This window comes from Magnolia sinica, chromosome 1 (genome assembly GCF_029962835.1).
Source record: "Magnolia sinica isolate HGM2019 chromosome 1, MsV1, whole genome shotgun sequence".
In the NCBI taxonomy this organism is placed as follows: domain Eukaryota; kingdom Viridiplantae; phylum Streptophyta; class Magnoliopsida; order Magnoliales; family Magnoliaceae; genus Magnolia; species Magnolia sinica.
The window spans coordinates 13811175-13837585 of NC_080573.1; the positions used below are offsets into that span (position 1 = coordinate 13811175).

The following is a 26411-nucleotide window of genomic DNA, read 5'->3' on the forward strand; positions in this document are numbered from 1 at the left end:
AAAATTGACATTTAGTTTGTTGTGTCCAAAGTACTGCTAAGTCAAATCATGTTATCCTCAATATATCGAAGAGCTTCTCGATATCCTCGGAATTCAAATCTCGATGATATCGGAAGCCCTTCGATGATATTGGATTAGGACACATATCTATCCAGCAAGTTTTCAGGTTGTTTTTTTCTCAGATCAAGGGTTACATGATAAAATTGATATTCAAATATTGACATGGTCGATGTCATCGAAAGTGGACATAAACTATCCAGCAAGCTTATAGGAAAACTCTTTGGAATTATCGATGAATCAACACTGCCTAATGATATCGAGTGATGCTTGATCATATCATATATCTGAAATTTTTTAAAGGCAAGTGCTCTCACATTTTTAAATGTCAAGGAATCGAACCTCGTGTCGATGAAATCAGAGTTCAAAATCCGATGACATCGATGCACGTTCGATTTTCTCGACCAGTTGACAAAAGGTTTCAAAAGCGTTTGACAGTTGAGTTCGTGTCATCGAGCAGTCAGTTGATGTTATCGAGAGTATACGCTCAATGATATCAACCATGCTCGATGATATCGAACTCTGTAAAAAATGTAACCGTTTTATATCCGTTGGAACTTTTTACTTATTTAATGAGAGCTTGCCCTTAGTTGTTTATAGAGAAAATAGAGAGTGCTTTTTGTGCGTTTAACCCTAAATCATATACCCTAATCATTTTCTCTCATAGAAGTTCATCCTCCAATCCACCCTCATCATTGACATTCAATAGAGTGGATTGGGGAATGAACTTCCGCATTCAAGGATCCTACAGCTACTACCTTAATGGAAAACTATTAAGCTGCGATGCCTTGAATGCATAGATGATTGGAATCGCTCTATCTCCCTTATAAGAAAAACATTTAATAGAGTAGGATTCCATCATAACCTTGACCCAACTCGTCGCCTTGTATTGGTACATTTTCTGAGTTGCGGTTCAAGGGATCTAAAGATTCTTCGTCATCAAAGGAGAAGATCTTCATCAGCGCACTAAATGTGGCTCATCTACTTATCTGTAAGTCATTAGAGTCCAGAGAACCCTTGTGATCATTCCTTCCATAGGATTGGGTCTAAGGTGTTTCTCACCCCTTGCAAGTCCTCATACGAGGCCTCCAACAGGAGTGTACGTGGGGGTGCTTTATGTTGACCCTTGCTCTGTGAAGAGCATAAACTATTAGGTCCTTATGTAGGTCCTTGACCTGTGTGGTCAAAAATTCAGGTGTTGTGTATTGACCCTTGCTCATGGAAGCATAAACTGTAAGACCCGTGTCCTAATCCGTACAATTCTGTTAGCTTCCACGGTCCTTCCGGTCAAATTTCGGCAACCTTCGCACCGTATTCGGTGTTTGCGCACGATCCTAAGCCAGGTCCCGCACACCGACGTCGGCTCGATCTGAAAGTTATGTCTTGGCGATCGCGTCATCGCCGCGGTTCCAACGCCGTGATTTGCGCACCGAACCGATACCCAGGCAAGAAGATGCCGATCAGCGTTTATTCCGAAGAAACACCGCGCGTTGTGGATTTCGAGGGAATCTCTACACAATTAGTCCCACTAATTAACCATAAATGCAACCATACCTCAAAGTACTTCACCCATTCCCTCTTTTTTCCAAAAGTCCACCATCTTTCCACCTCACCATTCCTCTTTTTCTCATTTTCAACCTCAACCATCCCTCTTCTCCACCAATTTCAAACTAAACCATACCCCTCATCACTCCTTTCTTACAACCATCACTCCACCCATCCCTCCACCCATTATTTCTATCTCTCCCTCTCATTCTCTAGCAACTTTTCCAAATTCCATGAGAAATTTCACACATCCAACACACTCTCTCAACTTCAAGTGTGGCCCACCCTCTCATCTCCAATCTCAACCATTCATCTTTCATCAACCTCCATTAAAAGTGAAGGTAAGGAGCTAAGGAGTCCAAGGGAGCAAGGAGAAGGAAGATAAGGTGGGTGATTTTCCATTAATTTAAATTTTAGGGCCCACTTGTTGGTGGGACCCATTTGGATGTATGTGATTTAATCAAGAGGGCCCATAGTGGCGGGGTCCCTCTATCTCACCGTGTATCTCTCTCTCATTCTTTCTTTGTAATGGTGTGGATCCCACCGATATGTGTTACATCTCCCCCGTCCATCTACATTAGACGGTGTGGCCCACTCTATTATAGGTGATGATCCGCACCCTCTACTGTTGGGATGGGTCCAATGCATCTTTTTATATGTATATATATATATATATATGTGTGTGTGTGTATGTTTTATATAATATATGTATATAATATATAATATAATATGTACTTATACATATATGCAATATAAGATAAATATTAAATGTATATGTATATATATATATTGGTGGGCCACATTCACGTGGGACCCACCACATTTTTGTGAATATATACAAACCGTCCAGCGTCCCTGGACGCTGGACGTTGCAACAATGGACTTTATAAAAAAAAAGAAAAAGAAAGGAGTGGTGGGCCTCTCATGCAAGCCCCACCTTGATGTATAAGTCAAATCCAAGCCGTCCATCCTCTTCCTCAGATCATTTTAGGCGTTGAGCCGGAAGTTGAGATTAATCTGACAATCATACAGGCCATACCATGGGAAACAATAACGTGTACCGTTAAAACCCGCTCTGATGTTTTTATTCGCTAAAAACATGCTATATATCAGGCTCGTTTGAATGGTCTTGAGATTTGGAAGCTAATGAACGGGATGGATTTCTCTGATGTGGGCCCCGTCTGTGGAAAACCACGGAAAATCCTTTATAAAAAAAAGATGATGATGATCATGATTGTATGGCCCATTTGATCCACGCCGTCCACGAGATGGACCCCACCTTGAAAGCTGATTGGCCAGTCCCCAAGATGGACCCCACCTTGGTTCCATTCGACCATCCACACGTGCATTTCTGGTCTCCATGAACCAGCCGTCCACCCCAAAAATCAGCAGTAAATGGAACTTAGGTGGGCCACACCATCTGAAATCATATGAAGACATGTCTACACATATAAAAGCACTTGGTGGGGCCTACCTGAGTTTTGGATGCAAATGAAAATTTATTTGGACCCTTGAAACTGTGGGACTCACACAATGAATGGACTGGATTTGTGAACCACATTTCGGTGGGTCCCACATCCACCCCAGGTCCTGGTGACCTTATTAACAGGTTGGACGTCAACGAGCAGCACGGTGGGCTCCCTGCCCACGCAAATTAGATGTCAAACAAACATGCAGTGGGCCCCAGTTCGGTGGGCCCTCCTCTGGTCCTCACGACCTGTGAATAGTTTGGATGGTAAGCAAATAAACATTTCAGTGGGCCATTTTGAAATATATATATATATATATATATGTATAAAATAAATAAATAATAAATATTACAGTGGGCCCTATCACATGACCTTATGAATAGATTGGTCGATAAATAAATATTACAGTGGGCTCCACCCTGGTCCACATGACCCTATGAATAGTTGGTTGGAGAATAAACATTATAATGGGCCTTAAGAAAATAAACATCATATTGGGCCTTAGGCTGGGTGGAATATGAGCATTTTGGTGGGCCCCACTTATGTAAGTATTGTAAACCATACCCTCTATTAGTGTGGGCTCCATCATAATGTATGTGTTTCATCCCACTGTCCAACTGTTTTTGGAGATAATTTAAGGCCCATTATGGAGGCCCATCTTCATGCATTAGTGGTCCTTGTTGAGGCCCACCTTAATTTGTATTAGGTCCATCTTATGAGGCCCATTGAGGCCCACCTTGATATAGATATGGGGCTCATGCTATGTAGCCTATTTGATGTATTTGGGTCCTTGGGTCAAAGCCCAATTAGATGTACAAAAGGCCCATTACAATATGTGATTCATGGAAGGCCATTCCTTGGGAGCGATGTTGGTTTGACGTCCACATTGATAATGTTGGTTAAATGTCCGCATTATAGCTCTCCCTAAGGCCCACTGATAGGCCCAAACTTGTGGTAAGTAGGCCGTCTAGACCCATCTCCATTATACCTAGAACCCATCTCTTATTACATGTTTAGTATAGATGCATGATTCATGATCATTCGCACCATATGTATGCCTGATGTGAGGAGTGACCGATCATAGCATATACCTTTGGATAGACTATTTATGGGCTCCCTGATAGGTGGAGTTGCCTTATATAAGTGCATTGTATATACAGGACTATTGCATGACTGATAATGTGACTCATGCACTTGCATTTGTGTGATTGCAGTTACTGTATGCCCTAGCGACATCAGGGCCATAGCCTCCATGGACACATCGTGGATGGCTGAGTTGGATACCGGAAATATTTGGTTCTAGTATACGGGCACCATAGACGTCCCTGGGTGAAAATCCCTAAACCCGATGGTACCAGAGGATGACTCCAATATCGAGACCGAGTGGATATATGAGCGCACGAGGGCCGAATACCAGGAGGCCGCGTCTCCCACTGTGTCGTGGTCGGTTGGAAAGGGGTGTGGCCTTACTCGCCCGAGGGTAGGGGGCAATACTAGGCTGAGTTTGACCAGCTCGCGAATGGGTCCGCTATCGACGTGCCGGATAGGTATTGACAGACTATTGGTCAGGCGGATAGTGAGGTTTCTTACGCTCACTTGGACTGTGCGGCTAGGAGAGCGACAGTGCCATTTGGAGTGTATTGAACCCCGGTGATTATCCAGAATGAGAACTATACTGATACATGTTGAGGTTTGGTATGCTTGAGTTGCATCTTGCATCGCATGGCCGTGTTATGGCCGATAGCATTCATATCTTGCACCGCATAGCCTTGGTACGGCTGATTGCATTCATGTGCTCATCACCATGTTTCTGCATCACTCTGACCTTGCATTTTGAGCACGTTTATATTGCGCACACACTTACACCACCCTCTAAGCTTTCCATAAGCTTATGCACGATTGATGCGTGCAGGTGACGCCAGGACGCAGTCGCAGCCATAGTCTCGCCGTGGTTGGACCGTGCAGACGAGCTTCTGGAGTTTTGTTTCTTTTATTACATTGTATTTTTCTTTTCTACCGCATTGTACTCAAATGTTTTTGATCATAGTGGATTTTGTGGTGGTGTTCTTGTGCTTATTGTTTGTGGGTTATGCTTTTGTTATGCTCATTATGAATCAGACTAATGATTTGAAACCCTCCTTGTGGTATCCCAGGATCGGAACCTGGTAAATGGGTGCCGGGATCCGAGAATGGGGTTTTACGGAGGCTGTCGGCGCCGGATTCGGCGATCGGGAATTTTGTGAGCCCGGTTTCCGAGTTCGGGGCGTGACATAAACTGGTGAGGTTCCTTGTTTGGATCATTGGCCTGTGTGGCCTAAAATTCGGGTGTTGTGTGTTGACCATTGCTCATGGGAGCATAAACTATGTCGTGTAGACACGTTGTGTCAGCCTAAGTGTAGGTTGTACTGGTTAGAGGTGAACCTGATTTAAAACCTCCGGTTTGAGGTGAACCCATTGTGAAACCTCCGTTAGTGAGATCCGATACACTCAAGGGTTGAGTGACTTCGCCGGAAGTGGAGTAGACAAGTAGTTGAACCACTATAAAAATAACTGTGTTTGAGATTGTTATTGCTTGTGTGATTTCCCTAAATATTTTCATATTTGCTTATCTGAGATCACACCACACACACAGTCACATCCATCATAAACTATGATTTGCACCTTATGCTTTCTGTCAAATAGTTTTTATGACTGGATCTTCTATTTGGCTTGGAAGCTATTAGAGTTACTTTGAAGAAATCCTGATATATGCATATTCTCTCAGGATAAGTTTAATAGGATTTTAAATCACCATAATTATTTTTTAAAAAAGTCCTATTCACCTCCTTCTAGGACATATTGGCATATTCCCACTTCAATTAAAGCGGTCATTATCGCAATTTCACTATCATGCCTCAAACTCGAAAACTGGGCTCACAAAATTCTCGATTGTCGAATCCGGCGCCGACAGCCTTCGTAGTACCCCATTCTCGGCTCTTGTCATCTATACACCAGGTTCCAATCCTGGGATTCTATAAGGAGGATTTCAAATATGATTTTAATTCGTAATAAGCATAACCATAAGCATAACCCACGAACAGTAACCACAAGAACACCATCACAAAATCTACTATGATAAAAAACTTTAAGGTACAATGCGTATGAAGGAAAATACAAGATAATAATAACGGAAACTCTTGAAGCTCGACTGCATGCCCTTATTGCGACAAAGCTACAACTGCATCCTGGTGTCACCTATACGCATCAATCGTGCATAAGCTTATAGAAAGCTTAGAGGGTGGTGTATGTATGTGTGTAATATGAACGTGCTAAGAATGCAATATTAGAGTAATGGGGAATCATGCTGATGAGTACATGAATGTAATCAGCTGTACCAAGGATATGCGGTGGAAGACATAAATGCCACCGGTCATACCAAGACCATGCAATGCGAGATGCAACTCAAACATGCCAATCCTTATCCAAATCCACATATCAATGCGGCTCATCACTAGAGCATCAAATATCAATATAGTTCTCACTCTGAAAAATCACCGGGGTTAGTACACTCCAAATGACACTGCCCCTTTCCCAGGCGCACAGTCCAAGTAAGCGTAAGAAACTTCACTATCCGCTTAGCCAATAGTATGTCAATACCGATCCGGCATTTCGATAGCAGACCCATTCACGAGCTGGTCATACTCAGCCTAGCAAACCCCCTATTGTAACGTTTTGGCAAAATCCGTACAAAGATCAAAGTATCACCTTAGGCAGAAATCCTTAAAGACCGTATACTATGAAAATTAGACGAAAATTAATTAAGTATTAAACTGAATTAATCAGTGGATTAGCTTAAACCACTATCTATACAAACTGCAAGACCCAAAACCATTAAAATCGCCTGCTCAACATTACTTGAAAACTTCGAGGAAGTCCCAAAACCCAGTTGCTCTCGGGAGCATATTGAAACTCCGTATCGGACCTGGACCACACGTCAAAAGTCTGATGACCGTAAAACTATAGGGTTATGACCGCCTTATTGGGCTTGACAATCATTGCTGTAATCGAGCCCAATTAGTATCTAGAAACACACAACTTGAGCCTTGAGCGAAGTGTGTAAGAAATGCGAATATCTTTAGAAAGTGAACTTAAGTGATTTAGACCATTCGCTTGCAGGCAAAATTAAAGACTTCAGACAGTCAGTGTCTGACCCAACTACACCCATAGATTAGGAAGATTTCCCTGCACCTACCGGTATACTTGTGGCCCTGATCGAGGGACGACGACCGTTGATATGATATAGGTCTTTCACAGCCGATCAGTTTGTCGAATTGCACCATAAACATAGTCCTAGCATAGATCCATTGTCAGGGAACTTACTCCATGACGTGGGTAAGAAATGGACCTTCCTAAGGGCCCTGTTTGTCAAAAACAGGCACCCTTTGGCTAAAACCCAAGTATACCATGGCCCTGGGGCCATTTACACCACTTTTGAGCCTATATAAGGACCTTAAACCACCCATCTCTCATTCCATACAAATTTCTCTAACCCTAGGAGAGAGAAAAGAAGAGAAAAGAGTAAGGAGAGAAGGGAGATTCCTGGAGATCGTTGCTGGGATCTTTACCTACGACTCCACACGCCGTTTCGTCTCCCCACCATCGCCACAAGAACCTTTCTAACTACGATTTAGGTAAGAAATCCTAACTCTAATCTTGCTTTAGAAATCTAGATAGAGTAATCAGTGAAATAGCTAACCTATTTCGTGATTTAGGTACTCATTATTCTGTTTACGGTAACGTAGGATTCGAACCGCGTCCGAATTAAGTATTCTAACGAAAGGTGCGGACTATAAATGTTTAGGTTATGGTTTTCAAGGCTTTCAATGTCAGTAATGGTTTATGTCTAACTTAATTAATGCCATATAATCCTAGTTACGATGAATTCGATAAATTATACATGTGTGTGAACTTTATGAATATATAATGCGTTCCATGTGTTTGTTGAAATGTTTGAATGAAATTACAATTATAATTTATGCTTGTCATGACTATTAATCTAGAATACATGTTTGTTATATGTATGACAACTCCTTTGTGAAAGGATTTGCCATAATATATGCTATAACTAGTTCATGTATGTAGTAATGTATAATATAAGTGTTTGATAAAATGTCTGAATGAGAAATTATTTGATGAATCACTTTTAATAAGGGTGTTGAGATAGGATTCTCAACTACCTTATCCATATTTATAGTTTCCTTTATGTAATGTAAATTGCTACTATGTGATTTTTGGATGAAATGCATATGTATAACAACATGTTCAATGTGTTTGATAAAATGCTCAAATGATAATTATATTTGAATTATTTATTAAATGTTGTTATGATTAACATACGTGACTACCTATCGTATTTGAGAATGATTGGGACTACTACGTAGTCCAGGCAATCAGTAACGGTTCCTGATTGAGTGGATAAACTAGTTTCGCCACATTGGATACGTTCTATGAATCTGAGCCGTATGATGATTATCGACAGTGGTCAGGCCAGTGGAGTGCTTACGCGCTCCATATCGATTAATTCAGTGTGCGCTCGTACCAATCAGGCTTGTCAAATAATTCGATTGGCCTAATATGTGTTTACTATGTATGGACACTACTACTTGAATCTAAGGTATCACTTACCAATGTAAAGCCCATTTCAATTATAGTATTAAGATTCACTAAGACTCATGAGCCAGGTATGGTGGTATATGGGACACCGTGGTCGAGCTGTCGGCCTACACTGGGGTGACGAGCCTCCCCGTAATGACCAATGAACAACCCAAACTCGTGAGTCGAATATGATGGTGTATGGGACACTATATTCGAGCTATCGGCCTACGTTCAGGTGACGAGCCTCCCATAGTGACCTCGAGTATAAACACTTAAATTTACATATCCACTGTTTTCATTAAGGGTGATGCCCTACAACTTGCCTATCGTATGTGATTAACTAGGATTGATGACCTTAGATGGATCCCTGCTTGGGTTAATGATATAAAGGGAGGTACCTTAGCTTTCTGAATCTGTTGTATGAATAAGCCTAATCAATTACTTGGCTAACACGACCATGCACTGCATTGCATGTGCTTTGGCGAGGAAGCGCACGTTTAGGGAGTTTGTCATGTACAATCGTTAGATGAAGTCACTGAGGGAGTGCAGGCGAGGGCATGCATTATTACTACACATCATTCCAGCATTAATAAGAGTAATTAGGAAGTGATTGTTGTATTGCTTTATCATTACTGCTTGATTGAATTGATAACATGTTAACCTTTGCCTTATAGTACCACTGAGTTAATCACTCACTCACTCCCACTCTAGAGCGGTGTTTTAAAATACCAACCAGACTCTGATTTAAATGCAGGTTATAGCGAGGCTTATGCGCCAGAGCCATATTTCATAGACGAGGAGGAGGAGGAGTTCTCCTACGTGCAGCTCTTAGGCGGGTCTGTGTAGACCTAGAGCTGCGTCGCCAGGATTACAGGGATACATGGATTAGTTGGACACTTTATGTTTTTTCTATTTTGTAAACTTTGGAAACAATACATATGAACATTCATCTCAGTTACGTACTTATACTCTAGAGGTTGTAAATCACTTACTTGTTCAAATATGCATGTTACAGTCTTCTGCTTGCTTAATCAAATTACCTCTGGAGTATGATATGTTGTTTTAGTGTAATCTCACTCATGTTTAATGCACTAATATGGACAACATTTAAACATCATTATCTATGTTGCATAAGTGATGCGTTGGATCTCGAGAGTTGAGCTTTGCTCGACCCCCGATTTTTGGGGCGTTACACCTACCCTCAGGTGGGTAAGGCCATACCCCTTTCCAACCAACCAGGACATAGTGGGAGATGTGGCCTTCTGATATTCAGCTCTCATGCGCTCATGTATTCACTCGGTCTCGACGTTGAATTCATCCTCTGGTACCATCGGGTTTAAGGATTTTCACCTGGGGACATCTATGGCGCCCCGATGCTAGTAATAGTATTTTTGGTATCCGATCCTGCCATCCATGATGTGTCTGTGGAGGCCATAGCCCTGATGTTGCTAGGGCGTACAGTAATCATGTCATATAAATGCGAAGTGCATGAATCACACTACCAGTCATGCAACAATCCTGCGCATACTATGTGCTCATGTGGGCAACTCCACCTATCAAGGAGCCCATAAACAATCTGCCCGAAGGCATATGCTATGATCAGTCACTCTTCTATCAAGCATACATATGATGCATATGAGCATGAATCATGAAACTATATTAAACATATTATATGGTGATGGATTCAGTTCATAACGAAGATGGGCTAGACGCCCTAATCACTATAAGTATGGGCCTAACAATGGCCCTAGGGAGAGTTACAATGTGGACATTTAACCATCATTGCTCTTATAATGTGCACGTCAAACCATCATTGCTCCCAAGGCATGACCGCTATAAACATTATTACATACATCATGGTGGAATTTCACATCACAATGGGCCTCATATACATCACATTCGGCCCATACAAAGGCCTCACATATGTCTCATTGGGCCTCACTCATGGTCTTTATATACATTACATTGGGCTCAACCCATGGGCCTCAAATACGTCTCAATGGGCCTAATATACATCAAGTGGGTTGCATCATGTGGGCCGCTCCAATGGGCCAACATGCATCAAATGGGTCACATCATATGGGTCGTACCAATGGGCCCATATACATTAAATGGACCGCACTATATGGGCCGCACTAATGGGCCAATATACATCAAATGGGCCGCACCAACTACACCATTCATCTATTTTCAGAGATCATTTTAGTGCATTAACCGAAAAAAATGGTTCACATTGGAGGATCGTCTGGACCATACCACAAATAACAGTGGTGATAATGATCAAAAGATCATTTGGACCACATCACAAATAGCGGTAGAGATAGTGATTTTCACTATTAGAAAATTTCATAAGGGCCACCATAATGTTTATTTTCCATCCAGTCTGTTCATATGGTCATAAAGACCTGAATAGGAGGAAAAAAAAAACAAATTTCATATTGGTCTAAAACTTCTATGACCCAAAAGGGTTTCAATGGTAGACGTTCAAACCCCTGCTACTTTTGCAGTATGGACCACATGATAGTTAGATCTGACCTTTTTTTTTTAAATATAGGCAGGCCCTAGGACGAGCTCTCCAAATGGATGGACGGTTTGGATATAATACATCATCATGGGTGGGGTCCACGTACGTGGCCCACCAGAGTTTTGAATCTGCTTTTTCTTTTTCTTTTTCTTTTTCTTTTTCTTTTTCCTTTTTTTAAAGCCTTAAGACGATCTCACCAGATGGATGGGCAGTTTGGATGTAACACGTACATCATGGTGTGGCACATACGTCATTGTTGTGTCCCACTGTCCAGCCATCTAGACGGTGGGGATGAAAGCATACATCATGGGAGGTGGGTCCCACCTGTCCAGATTGTTGGATGGTGTGGATGCAAAATCCATGCATCAAGGTGGCCTCACACGTGGGAGGGTCCCTGGACGGTGGGATATAGCGCATGCATCATGGTGGAGTCTGAACCATGTGGCCCACTAGCAAAATGGACAGATGGTCTGGATCTGGTGTGGCTTGCTGGCCCACCAAATTGCTGGTGTGAGATACACCAGCCAATATGCCTCCATACAGGTGGGTCCCACGTGGGGTCCACAGCAATATATATATATATATTTTGAAAGTCTCAACATCCAGCGTCCTTGTCCAAGCCTGGACGGACGGCTGGATGTACACATACATCATCATGAGCCCCACACGCTGTCATGGTGAGGTCCACGTTCAAAGAATGGATGATGTGGATATAAACTCATTCATCACAGTTGGACCCACTGATTTGCTGATGTATGTCAGCAGCTGTATAGCTACGTGGTACACCAGCCAATCTACATTCAGCATCCATGGATTGGATGGACGGCTGGATGCACACTTACATCATGGTGGGCCACACATCAAAGAGGGAGAGGGAGAGAGATTGAGAGAGAGAGAGGAAATGTGAAGGGGAGGGACCCTGCTACTATTGGGCCCTCCCTTATGCAATGCATACATCTAGTGGGTCCCACAACAAGTAGGCCCTTAAAACAAAATCTGCAGTGGATCACCCACCTATCGGCCTTCTTCTTTAGTTCCTTGGACTCCTAGGCTCCTTAACTAACTTTTTAAGGGTGGATGATGAAGATTGGATGGTTAAGATGGGAGATTGGATGGTAGGGAAGTGGGCCACACTTGGTTCTCTCTTGGAAGGCTTGGACGTTGGATGCTCTGTCTTGTTGTTTGGAAGATTGTTTGAGAAATGAGGGAGAGGGAGAAGTGATGGGATGATAAGGGATGGGTGAAATGGATGTTGTAAGAAAGGGATGGTTAAGGTATGGGCTTAGTTGAATTTTGGGTGAAAAAGGGATGGGTGGAGAGAGAGAGAGAAAGAGAGAGAGAGAGAGAGAGAGAGTTGACTTATGAGGGGTGAGGTGGCATGGGGTATGGGTGGTGTACCTGACTTGTGATGATGTGTACTTGATTGATTCATGGGATAGGTTGTAGAAATTCTCTCGAAATTCGCAACGCATGGTGTTTTCCTTGAAATGAACGCAGGCCCACATCTTCTGGCCTGGATATCGGATCGGTGTGCGAGTCGCGACATTGGAACCGCGGCGATGGTGCAGTCACTAGGATACAAGTCTCGGATTGAGTCGACTTGGGTTGACAGCATATGACTCAGGGTCGCGTGCAAATCCCGGTTACAGGTCACAAGTCGTCGGAATTCGATAGGGAAGATCGCGGGAATCTATAGAACTGTATGGACTAGGATACAGACCTTACAATAAAGTCATTTGGATTCCTCAAGGGTTGGGACATAATTATGACATTCACCACCACTATGTTAAAGCCACCAATTCCATTTTATGCTTAGTTGATTCCTTAACTTTAAAGTTATGAAATCCGAAATCAGTCTCGTGAAGCTTAAATATTCCGTAACTAAAATGTGGCTTTTGTAGGTCAATAATGTGGTCAAGGAGATAATAGAAACTGTAATAATAACAACAACAACTTTAAAGGCAATCTTCAATAGTACAAAGGTAACCAACAAGTCAGATTTAACTCTCATGGACATGACTTTCTATAAGCCACCCAAAATAGCCAACGGATCTAAGTAGGAAATTAGTCAAACCATCCATCTCAATAACAAAGTCAACAAATTCTATAGTAGAAATTCAATCTCTAGACTTTAACTCCACTAGGAGATGGAGAAAAATTCAATTGTAGAAATTCAAACATTCTTCTCCTTCATCATATATACTCATCTCTCTCTCTCTCTCTCTCTCTCTCTCTCTCTCTCTCTCTCTCTCTCTTTGGGCACTAGCTTAGGATTATTAGCTTGGCTAGATGTATCCCATGATTGAGCGTTTTCAGCTAGCATCTTTAAATAATCCCAAGCTTCTTTAAGATCCTTACTCATTATTCACCGTCTCCACGAATTGGCGCATATATGAGCTTAATCCATCATAGAAAAAGCTAATCACCCTCCAAATCTTGTATCCATGGTGTGAGAAAGTGAGTAAAAGTTCCTTGAACTTCTCCTAACATTGAAAAAATATTTCATCATCTTTTGTGGAGAAATTCATAATGGCATGCCTCCATGTATTAGTTTTATGAATCGGAAAGAACTTTTTAAGAAACTCACAAGTCATGTCATCCCAAGTGCCAATAGATTACAGCCTTAAGGAGTGAAGGCATTACTTGGCCCTCTGAATGAAAACAATTTCAATCTAAAAATATCTTAGGTGACGTTATTAAAATGCAAGGTTGCGATAATCTCGTCGAACTCCTTACAGTGTAGGTATAGACTTTCATAATCAAGTCCATGAAATTTATGCAATAATTGAATCACCCTTGTTTTGAAATCCAAGTATCTTGCATTGGTTGGGAAAATCATGCAGGAAGGCATGCTTGTTCTTACTAGTTGCAAATAATCACATAAAGTTTGAACCGATGGAATTTGGTGTACCTCATTCTCATCAGGCACCGTCCTAACTGGTAGCATGTTATGCATCGCATTCTCATAAAAAAAAATCTTTGTTTCAACTATGGTTCTAGAAATTCCAGTGGTATTTAGATGTTTCCTAACTCGTCGATGGATTGAGAGCCTGTCGACCAAGGCTCATTTACTTAGAAGTCTCGATGTATGATCCCTTGCCACTTGGGCATGAACCACACATACAACAACTAAAGTTTAAACTTAATCTACAAAATTAAAATCTTACAGAAAAAATAATAACTAGATAAGCAATTAGGGAGAGGGAAGATATTACCGAACTAAGAGGAAATACCAGAATCAACCAAATCCTACAAAATAAAACAAATAGAAACAGTATTAATAATCTTAGAAAATTTAGAAAAACCCTAACTAAAAACTTTAACATATAAAAAATCCTAGAAAAATAAAACCTTAGATTAGAACAAGAATTCAGAAAAAACTAATCCCTAATCTAAACCTAACATATTCTTAACAAAAAAATTTCTGGCAATGGCATAAAAAACTTGATCGATCTAAAATGATGACAGACCCAAGTGTAAGGCTTCGAAGTAGTTTTAATTTCGTGAGACCGAGATCGATCCACATGGAATTATGTTGAGATCATAATTAGAACTAAATTTTACTAAAATAAAAAGGTTTTGGATTACTCTAGTGATGTAAAATGATTAAAATACTAATGATTTATGAATCCATTTATACCAATTATAATATCTAATTCATTGATTCAACTCTTATAACTTAATTAGAATCAAAATTTTATTATATTCAATCGAAAAATAATTCTATTAAATTAATTCCAACCATAAACATCAATAAAAACAAATTTAATTGAACGATCCTCTCATGAAGCACTTAGATCTTAATCGTAGTAAATTTGGTCATCTATTGTTGCTCAATGTCTACAATAGATCAAGGAATTATACAGATTGATTCATTCTCTAATCAAGCTAAGCAATTGCTCAATCAAAACATCCAATGTAACAAGAGTTCATAATAAATCAAAGAAATAAATAACTCAAAGACTTTTATAAAATAAATTCAAACCAATTCAATTTAATATCATCATTCAAACCATTGTTGTTAAATCAAATAAATTGAATATTGTAATTAACTACAAGCTTCTTCCCTTAACCTTGGATAAGATATTAGCCTAACATGGCTAACATCCTACAATTTAAAAAAAAAACATAAAAAATAAATTAGAATTGAAAGACTGAAGAAGAAGAATGCTTCCATGGAAGCTTTGTCACTACTTGGTCTCTCTTACAAGCCTTAATTCGTGTTTAGAGAAGCCTAAAACACCTCTTTAAATAAGAAAATCTTGTACCAACTTTGAACCGACTTTAAAATCATGTACTTTTATTATAATTTGGTTACACTGATGAACACCTTCGGTTGCACTAAAGCAAGCAAAGGAATCTTCTGGTTAGAACCAAATTTCTTTAAAATTTCTGTCTCCTTTTGGTTGAGTTAAACTACCTTTCGGTCGCACCAAGTAGCACTTTGGTCAAACTGAATAGTCCTTCGTTCAACTTGAATTAGTCTGAAAATTCAATGTTTGTTGTTGAACTGTTTTTAGCACTTTCGGTAGGACCGAACTTGCCTTCGGTTAGGCCGAATAGTCTGTTATTTTTATTTTTTGACTGTTTGATTTTCTAGACTTTTCTCTATCTTTTGTACTTGATTTTCTTCGATCGTTGGCAGACCAGGTCTTTGTCTTTATACTCTAAATCTCCATGTATTTAATTTGAACGCGTTTAAGTCTTAATTCTATTACTTTAAGCATATATTCATCTTTGGTTTCAAAATTATCATGCATGAAAAAAATATATGTTAGTGAATCAATTTAACACTTAAATGCAACCAAAACTATTGCAATTGAGGGGATAAATATGCAATATTTGAGTCTCAACACAATACAAATACTTGCAACTTCATCCATTGAAAATAGGTGTTAACTCATGCTTCGAAGCCAATAATGGGTGTTGTAGTATAACATTCATTTGAACAAAAATAAGGATAAAGCGCGTATGCTTAAGATTTCTTATTAAAATCAAATGAGGGGATTTATAATCTTTAGGTGTTTGTAAACCTCACCTAATAAATGCATCATTTATAGAAAGATTAAATGTAAAGTTTAGATTACACTAAGTGCTGCATGAGTGTGAAGTTCATTTCCGGCTTTATTTAATGATATGAATGTCGTTGCGTAAGAAAGAGCAATATAAACACTAGAGAGCTCATCCATTGAAAATATGTGTTAACTTTTACTGTGAAGCTAGTAATGGGTGTTTTAACATAGCATTCATCTAAACAAAAATAAGGATAAAGACTGCATGCTTAAAGTTCCTTATTAAAGGTAAAAGAGGGGATTTAGTTTCGTTATGTGTCTGTATATCTCAACAGATAACTATAGTGTCTTTAGAAAGATTATGCTCAAGATTAGTAGGAGTATGCAAACATTACTCTTGTATACGCATTTCGGCTAATTAAGATTTGCTTAACGATTTGGGTTTTAAGGTGATACAATTTCTATTCATTATATATATTCATTGTGCATGCGTAAGGTCAATGAGTAATATAGTTTCATTTTTATTAAGACGTTAAGCATCTGTTGATAGAGATGGTGGGATCACTTGGAAGTCTATATGTGAGTTCGCACTAGCATGAGGTTTCCATATCACGCACCCATGTATTAAGTTGCATGTCGTTGAAAGTACAAATATCTATGCTCATGCGTAATTCGATTATGATAAATGTTGTAATGATTGTCGTGGTCCTATATTAATAATCTTAATGGATAAGAATATACATGGGATTACCCATGATTCACTAAAGATGTCTAGTAAAGGTTCATGCTCATAAAATATATATTAAAACTACACATTATATAAATTAATGCCATGAGTGACTCAGGTGGAAAAATGTATGAATTATGGGCTACTCATGTTATTGATTAAGCGGGGAGTATGATAAACTGTTTAAATCATTAAAGTATACTCAAATTGGGGCTAATGAGGCTTACTCGCCAATTTCATGGGACTGTGGAGTACCAATATCCTTTATTTGCAAGAGTAGGCTTATGAGTTTCTCATTCTTTTGAGTAGAAGACGTAAGAAATCAATGACATTCACATTGGGGCCAACGAGGCCTACATGCTAATTCCATCGTCTCCTCCCAGTTGTTGAAGATAAATCAATAGCCTATCAATATGCCATGAAGAGTAGAAGACCCAAGAAATCAATGACATTTATCTTCTCTGGCAAGCTCCACTAACCAAAACTCCTTTAGGTATAATTTTTGAACTCTTAACACCCATTCATTCAACACGTGATCCTGAAAGTTCTAACAATGGATTCCACCATGAATGGGTGACGCTTTATAGTTATCCCAAATAAGAATATCTCAACCCTTTGATCAGTGGTCCACCAATAAATAGTTAAAAAGTTTTTTCTTTAAAAAAAACATAGTAATAATCGAATTTCAATGAAAAAAGTGCCAAAATGAAAGGGCTTAAACTGAATAGAATATGGACCACACATCTAAAATAAGAATTAAAAAAGAAGAGAAAAAGAGTGCTTACATGAGGCTAAATAGATTAGAAAAACAAAGCATCCCGTATTTAACATTAAGCTGCTTGTTTATGACCATCACCCCATATAAATTCCATACTAAGTAGGATGGTAGAAAGAAGAGAAAGAAAGATCAGTGCTTACATGAGGCTAAATAGATTAGAGAAACGAAGCATCACGTATTCAACATTAAACCGCTTGTTTATGACCATCACCCCATATGGATTCCATATTAAGTAAGATGGTAGAGAGCCTCAGAGACATGTCTCCCAATATCAAGCATTTGAGCTTGTTTTCATCACCATTTCTCATCTTTCAGAGAGAGAGAGAGAGAGAGAGAGAGAGAGAGAGAGAGAGGGAAAGTTTCTATGAAACAACTATTGGGTTTTTATTCAAGTAAATTGTAAGGGAAGGGTAAAAATTAATTAAATTGTATGCAATGTTTTATGAATGGATCAAAAGTAATTAGTGTTAAAGGAGATGATTAAAGGTTTAAGAAATTTAATGGAGATCTTGTCCTTATTATTATGGTTTTAGCCAAGGTAGGATCGACACAATTGGCTCTGTATCAAGTTAAGTCGTAAAGTTTATATATTGTAACAAAAACGGATCATCGATTAAGCAAATGGATCTCATGTGGTGATTGTATAGATAACAAATACTTTATCATTTACGATGTGTGAATTGAACCACACGTGTTGTGAAATTAATTATTTATAAGCGACGAATCAATTCTGGTCCATTCGTTATATGAGTATTAATCTCGTGAGTGACTCGTGTGTCCTTATTATTCTACATTATATAATAAGGTTGCAATGAGATAATGCTACTTTTTTAAAAAATATATACACACTCACACCAAAGTGGGATTTCACCACAATGGTACTCGAACCCATGACCTCATGTTGAAACTCTTAGGAGTCTACCACTGAGGCATGAGTAAGGACCTCAAGAGATAATGATACTTTGGTATGTATTTTAAAGGCCATATCAAGATCGGGTCACAAAGATTGGTGAGACGAATATCATAGATGATCACACGGTAGGGATGGTGTAAAGAAGATTGATCTAAGGAGCCAGATTGAATGGACAATCAGATTTTATTGTGAATTGTTTAGAAAAATATTTAAATATTAGTATATTAATATTTTTAACGGGTTTAATTGATCAAGTTTGTAAAGATAAAATTTATTCAATCTCAAAAGTAGATAAGTATGCATCACAACTGAAGCATTAAGATTATTGTGCGCATGCACAAGTGAAATCAAACATGTCGGATTAAGTGTGATCAAATCATGATTAAAGACAAGCGGTTGGAGATTAAATGAATTATTTATCATCCACTCGTGATTTGGTAAAATGTCAACCCAAAAAATTAGTCCCAAAGTTCTCACATTGATATACTTGATTGGAGGACGTGGATTGGATTTTCTATCTAGAAGAAGCGTAGTAATTCGATACACCTCATTACCACCATAACATAAGAGATTTTGAGTCCATTTCTAATTGAAATCTATCCTAGATGAAGGCCTAAAATTATATGTATACAAATTTAGTTCCAGATACTTCTCTCTCTCTCTCTCTCTCTCTCTCTCTATTAACTCTAGCTTCGAGAAATTCATTTTCTTAAAAACTATAGTCCACCTAATCTAGAGATTTCACATTGTGTGAAGTATTCTCTTTACCTTTTACTTAAGAATCAATATCTTTGATGAGCTTTTCTTTCTTTCCATGTCTGTTTTGGTACATCAAAGAAAATAATCAACGATACGCATTTAGGATTATTTTGTTCCTAAAAATTTTAAACTAAGAACATTTTAGTGTGCCTCTGCTTGTTATTCTCACTAATATCCCAACATGGCACTAACTTGAGAGATCATAAGACATTTACATTTTTCTCACAACATTATCAGAAAAATCTCATTAGAGATGAAGTATTATAAAATGTTTAAAACTTTTATTTATTTATTTATTTATTTTATTTTTTAACACACGAACACACACCCCATACACTCACGCTAGTGGAATTTCACCACCTATGGATGCTAGAACCCTTGACCGGGTGTTGAAACTCCCGAGAGTCTACCACCCCAGCAAGAGTAAGGATCCAAGTATTAAAAAATGTTTATTATAAATTAAATAACTTAAAACGTCAAAAAATGTAAAAGTGAATTAATTTAAAGTTTCTGTTGAAATCACAATAATATTCTCACAATAGTACCATTTGACTAATTTTTCCAGAAACATGTTAATAGTTTCAAAATGGGGGTAATATTAACCAAACACGTTCATGGCATAATTCATGAATTTTACAATTACAAGTTTACCAAATATATGACTTTGGTGCCCATCCAAGCACGCCACCAAACAGTACCTAATCATTCCAAAATTGTACATATAAAAAAGCAAGGTTGACCATTGCATACTTGGAAATGGCTTTTCAAATTTTATTTCCAAAATCCCTTCTCATTCTCTCCCTTCTCTTCCCAATTTCCACCTCCATTGATACCATCACCCCTTCCCAATCCGTCAAAGATGGAGAAACTCTAATCTCCGCTGCCGGTAACTACGAATTAGGATTCTTCAGCCCCGGCAATTCCACCAGCTGGTACATCGGAATATGGTACAAGAAAGCCCCACCGGAGAAAAAGTACATTTGGGTAGCCAACAGAGACAATCCACTCACGAATTCATCCGGCGTTCTATCCATCGCTACTGATGGAAACCTTGCAGTCTCGATCATGGGCCAGCCAGCGTTTCCGATCACAAACGCTTCAACGGCGGTGAATTACACAACCGCAAAGCTCCTCGATACAGGAAATCTCGTTTTGCAGGATAATCAGAACAGAGTGTTATGGCAAAGCTTCGATTACCCGACGGATACGATGGTCCCTGGCATGAAATTCGGGTTCGACAGGAGAACAGGTCGGAGCAGAATCATCACGTCGTGGAAATCAGAGAACGATCCGTCTAGTGGAGACTACGTTCTTCGATTGGACCCACATGGATCCCCTCAGCTCTACTTACAAAAGGGATCTGATGTGGTTTGGCGAAGTGGGCCATGGATCGGTCAAGGATACAGCGGCGTACCGTTGATGTTTCATCAAAGTGTAGTAACTTACCATTTCACGAACGATGATGATGGAATCTACTACTGGTATGATCTAAACAACAATTCCATCTTTTCCAGAGCGTTTTTGGACAGTTCAGGTGATCTTCAACGGTTAGTATGGCAAGCCGGGGCCCAGCGATGGACGATGTTCTGGCGGGCGAACGAGGATAAATGCGATCAGTATTCAAGGTGTGGGACCTACAGCAGCTGTGATGTGAATCGTGTTTTGATTTGTGAGTGTTTGGAAGGGTTTAAGCCCAAGGTGCCTGAGGCGTGGAATCTGCACGATTGGTCTGGTGGGTGTGATCGACGGCAGGGATTGGGTTGTGGGAAGGGAGATGGGTTTAAGAAAGTGGAGAATGTTAAGCTGCCCGATACATCGGTTGCTCGGGTCGTTAGAGTATCGGGTTTGAGGGAGTGTAGAGATGAGTGTTTGAAGAACTGCTCTTGTAGTGGTTATTCAAGTGCTGAATTTGAGAAGTGGGGAGGTGAGTGCTTGATTTGGTACGGGGATTTGACGGATGTGAAGCTGTTTACTGACGGTGGGATGGATTTATACGTTCGTTTGGCGGGTTCGGAGTTCGGTAAGTCTAAATCCTAAGATTTTTATCGTTTTGAATAGGGGCGGGTCTGTTTGGATGGCGCGTTTGGACGATTGTTTGAAGCGAATTGCGATTGTTTGTTCAATGGAAGTGACCAAATCGTGATTTGGGAGTCCCCATTTGGTCATTTCCACTCTATTGGATTTGAATTTATTACAATTCGATTCAATTGGGTGTCGTCCAAACGTGGCCTGAGTGAGCCTGGGAAGCATGGTCTGAAACTGATGCCCCGATTCCGTACATGTGGTGTCCCTGGTCCGGCGATAGGGTCGCGGCCTCGGTGGATCCCTGACTGTGGGGCCTACTTTTATGTATATGACTTACATCCACGCCGTCCGTCTGTTTTGACAGCTCATTTTGAGGCATGATTCCATAAATAAAGAAAATCCAATTCTTAGGCGGACCACATCACAGGAATAAGTGGTGATTTAATACCACCGTTAAAAACTTCCTTGGGCCAACGTAATGGTTATTTGCCATCCAAACCAATTGATAAGGTCACAAATAACTTGATGAAGGACCAAACAAATATAATCCAGATCCAAAACTTTTGTGACCCACAGAAAGTTTTTAATGGTCAATAACCACTCTTTCCTGTGGTATGGCCCACCTGAGATTTGGGTCTCCTTCATTTTTTTAAGTATGCCCTGAAATAAGCTTTCAAAATGGATGTACGGAGTGGATGTACATCAAGGTGGGCCCCACATTCAGGGATCCAACCACCTCGGTGGATACGTGGATCCATTGAAGCCGCGCCAGGTCCCAATCAAATCTCTTGCTGCATCCAAGCAGGGCTAGTATCCAATAATCCGCGTCCATTTGGATCACGGAGTGGTGGGCCCCACATGTATTGCTACAAATGAAGGAGCCAAAAGTCTCTGTTGTCGGAAACCATGTGGGGTCCACCATGATGTCCGCAGGAAATCCACATTGGTGCCCACGGTGTCCGTGGGAAAGGAACGGATTAGGTGCGCCCCTGGCCTCAACCAGACCGTGGGGCCTACCATGATGTATTGGTAGTATATCCACATTGTTTATCGGTTTCCTCATCTCGCGTCCACACATCTTACTCGAAAAATGAGGTAAAGCACACCACAGGAAAGAGTGGGGCCTGGAAATGCCCACCGTTGAAACCTTCTCATGGCCCACTCTGATATTTATCTATCATCCAAACCGTTCATAGTGTTAAACACAAATATTAAACTAATTCAAAGTTCGCATGGCTCAAGAAGGTTTCAGTGGTGGGCGTCCATTCATCATTGTTTTCTTTGATGTGCCCGCTCGAGTTTTTTCTCTTCCTCATTTTAATATTAATATCCTAACATGAGCCAGAGAAACTGATGGACGGAGTAGATTTATTACGAACATTGAGGTGGGCTCCACATGGCTTCAACCAGCTTCCTGATGGCCCCACGGAAGCTACTCGCGTCAGAGACGGCCATATAACACGTTAATATCTTACTGTGGCCGTGTACCAGAACAACGTACAATAGCCTGTGGTGGGTGTATATTCATCGAAAAATCCTGGCCGCGGAAGCTCATCCTACATGTGCTGTGCATGGGGCTAGGTATACACGAACCGGGCTAGCCCGGTTAGCTCGCTCGACTCGGCCTGACCCGGAACTGAGTTCGGTTCAGGACGGGCCATTTTTCTCAGCCCGAAACTGATTTCGGGCCGATTTCGGATAGGGCCAGTTCAGCTCAACCTGGTCGAGTGTGTGTGTGCGCGTGTGTATATATATATATATATATATATACTTTTTGTTATCATAACCTAACCCTACCCGACCCTTTCCCCTTTTCGCCTTTTGAAATCGCCCGACCCCACCAAATCCGGATGAGTTTGTCAGGGCCTCTACCACAGTATTCTCCATCCGAGGAAATTATCTCTCCCCTTTTTCTTCTTTCCTTTGCCGCGATCTCTATATTATCTTCGTTGTTTTCTCTTTTTCTGTCAATCGACATTTGCTTTTCTTCTTTTTTTTTTCCTGTTTTTCTTGTATCTGAATTATGTTTTTTTTGGTTTTTTTTTTTTTGAAAATGGTGTTGTTAATTACCATTATGCATTCTAGAAATTGGCTTCGTGAGAAGATGGAAGTCCCAAAGATTGAAACTTTTATACAAACCTAAATGTAAGAAAAGTTTCTAGGCATGTGAGTTTCTAGAGATCCTGCATTTCAACATTAAGGTCTCAGGGTCGAACCCAGCTAACCTGTTATTAACAAAAAAAAAAAAATTAATAATAATAATAATAAAATCTATTGGCATATACTGAAGTTCAGTCCTTTTCCATGTGTTAAAACGAACAGGTCATTGTGGTTTTTTCCACACATTTCCTTTTCCTCAAATGTGATGTTTGGTTTTCCATATCTATGTTTTGGTTTTTTCCACCCATTTCCTTTTCCATATGAGAAACTACCTAAAGTTTCTATAAACCCAAGAAATAACAATCTTATTTCATCTGTACAAACCCAGTTAAGATAAATTCTCACTCTAAATACTCGCCATGACAGTAATTTCCCAAAATTTAAAAAAACTCGAAACCACTTTGAAAATTCAGTTTAATTGCAATGTCCAATGCTAAAAAGATAGCAGAGGAAGTATAGTGACATGTGAATGAAATATACATGGATGCATTGCGTTTTGAAAGCTCAATGGTAGTCTGACAATTCATTTGTCCTAGTCAGCCAATTGTCTACTTTGGTAGCGCTATTGAGTTTAAAGTCTTTCTCCTAGGTCGGTCCATGTTCTGACATTTTGAGAAACAATTTAAGCCAAAAAGATGTTAAAAGAGTCAGGGTATGTTGAACTCTTACATTCGGTGATTCTTAGTGGTGCGGTTCTAGAAGAAGATCTTCTTTCATTAGTGTCGTTTTATTTATTAAAAAAGCAAAGGAAAAAGAGGCAAGAGGAAAGGGAAGCGTAGGTTGAGGAGGGACTGAATGCCCACTACAGAAAATTACCTCAAAATGCCATCTTTGGCTAAAGAAATCTGATGTTTGTTTGTTTGAGGAGGGACTTGGTTAAAGGCATTCTCTATGGTCATGTAAAGGTCATGGCTCTTATCCAGGTCGAATCTTGACTCCCTCTAACGAAGGAAGAACCTTAGCTATAGTAGAATCTTTAGTGCCCGTAAGGCTTCGTAGGCAAGTTTTACTTAACCTTAGGAGAACTAAGAAAACCTCAAATGTTGGTTGAATGTGGATCACTGAGGGGGAAAATCCCCATACTTAATTTGGTTGCCCCGTCAAGGGGCTCCTTCATACTTTTAATAGCCTTTGAAAGGCAATTACCATTTTTACTAGTGGGATACTATTACAGTGAATCGGCATATGGTGTCAGAAACCGGCCTGAACTCGGCCGAACTCGCCCGATTGCTGCCGGGCCAGGTTCGGCTGGACACGTTGGCCAGATGGCTGAGCTGGGCCGGGTTGGGCTGTTGACTGGGCCGGGCCGGTTGAGCCCAGTTCAACCCGGATCAACCCGTGTACACCCCTACGTGGGGCCCACAGTGGTGTGTATTGGGTCAACCTGGCCAGCCGGGTAACCCGCTGCGAAAGTATAATAGGTCCAAAAAACAGGCGGGTCAGCATCATGGGGCGACTGCATGACTTTGGATTTTGTTTTTTTTTTTTTTTTTTAATAGTCGTCCATTGTTTTCTATGCTGGGCCCACCGTTCTGTGCGTATGGCATCCAATCCCTACTTTCGAGCCCCTCGGGCCTTTAAAGACTAAAGCTCACCCCATAGGGAGCAACTATTCACATTCACACGTGTGGTAAACCTTATGAGAGGACGGACCTGATTTTTCGGCCGGGTCATCTACATGGTGGGGTCCAGCAAGTACACGCCCCAAAATCATTTCCCACCGTTGGATTGTATTGAAATTTTGATTGGCTGCCGTAGATTCAAGCTCGAAGAGGAAAAAGCTGGTGCTGATAGTCGCTTTAACGGTCATACCGGGGACGCTGCTCATCTTCTTATGCAGCTATCGCTTCTGGAAGGGAAAAACTGAAAGGAAAGGTACAAACAGCTTTAACATTTGCTTGTGCACTTGCTTTACACGTGAAATTAGGAACTCGTGTGCAAGATTGGAACCATTCACTGTATGATCCCCACTGTCCAGATGCCACATCTCCCAAGATAACGCCAATCTGATCATCAGGTGGACAATACATATACATAAAATTTAGACCCTTGGTTAATTTCTCTAAATGATTTCTGTATATTTGTGGCGCACCTGATGATCGTAGCAGCTTGAATTTTGAGACATGTCATCTAACCAGCGGCGAACAGCTGATGACACGTTCGGATCTGGTACACATGTTTCAGGTTTCTCGTTTACATTAGTTTTCTCCTAATATGATGTTTAACATAAGGGGTTTGCTAATTCCACGCGCGTGTGGAGCCCTACGCATCCACATCCACACGCAGGCATACGTGCAAAGATGAAATATGTGCTTGAGATCATAGCGTGAAATGATAAATAGATCATCTGCCGTCAAGGATATTCACACGTGACATGCACGTGTGAGTATCCTCTACATCTGCAGAAAATAACAGACAAGTTCACTCGTCAGGTGGGCCACAATCATGATCATCATCATAATCTTAGCCTTATACTCGCTAATTGGGGTCGGCTAAATCGACGGTTAAAATTATCTTTCTAGCCATTCATTTGTTTTGACACGAGGTTTCCCACCTGAGGTGCGAAATGATCTGATTTTTAGTACAGAAGATCTAAGCCCTGTGGATCACATAAATGAATCTCGGATCTCACACACGTGTCACTTTGTGAGACAGGCAATGAGTCTAGATGTAAGAGCTTCCACACGCGCGTGGAATTAGAACGCTTCACGGGATGTTATGAAAGGGAGCTGGATTGCGTACTGTGGGCCGTGGATGTATATGTCTCATCCACGCTGTCCATCCGTTTTCCACGCTCGTTTTAGGCCA

General features: G+C 40.3%; 1 protein-coding gene across 1 annotated transcript in view; it reads left to right on the forward strand.

Annotated features, from left to right (window-relative positions):
* LOC131240430 (G-type lectin S-receptor-like serine/threonine-protein kinase At4g27290) overlaps positions 1–26411 on the forward strand; it is a 96441-nt gene that overhangs the window by 62897 nt on the left and 7133 nt on the right. The window contains exons 3-4 of the mRNA XM_058238661.1: positions 20320–21438; positions 25362–25478. Of these exons, the coding sequence (XP_058094644.1) occupies positions 20320–21438; positions 25362–25478 (1236 nt within the window). The remainder of the gene's footprint in view (positions 1–20319; positions 21439–25361; positions 25479–26411) is intronic.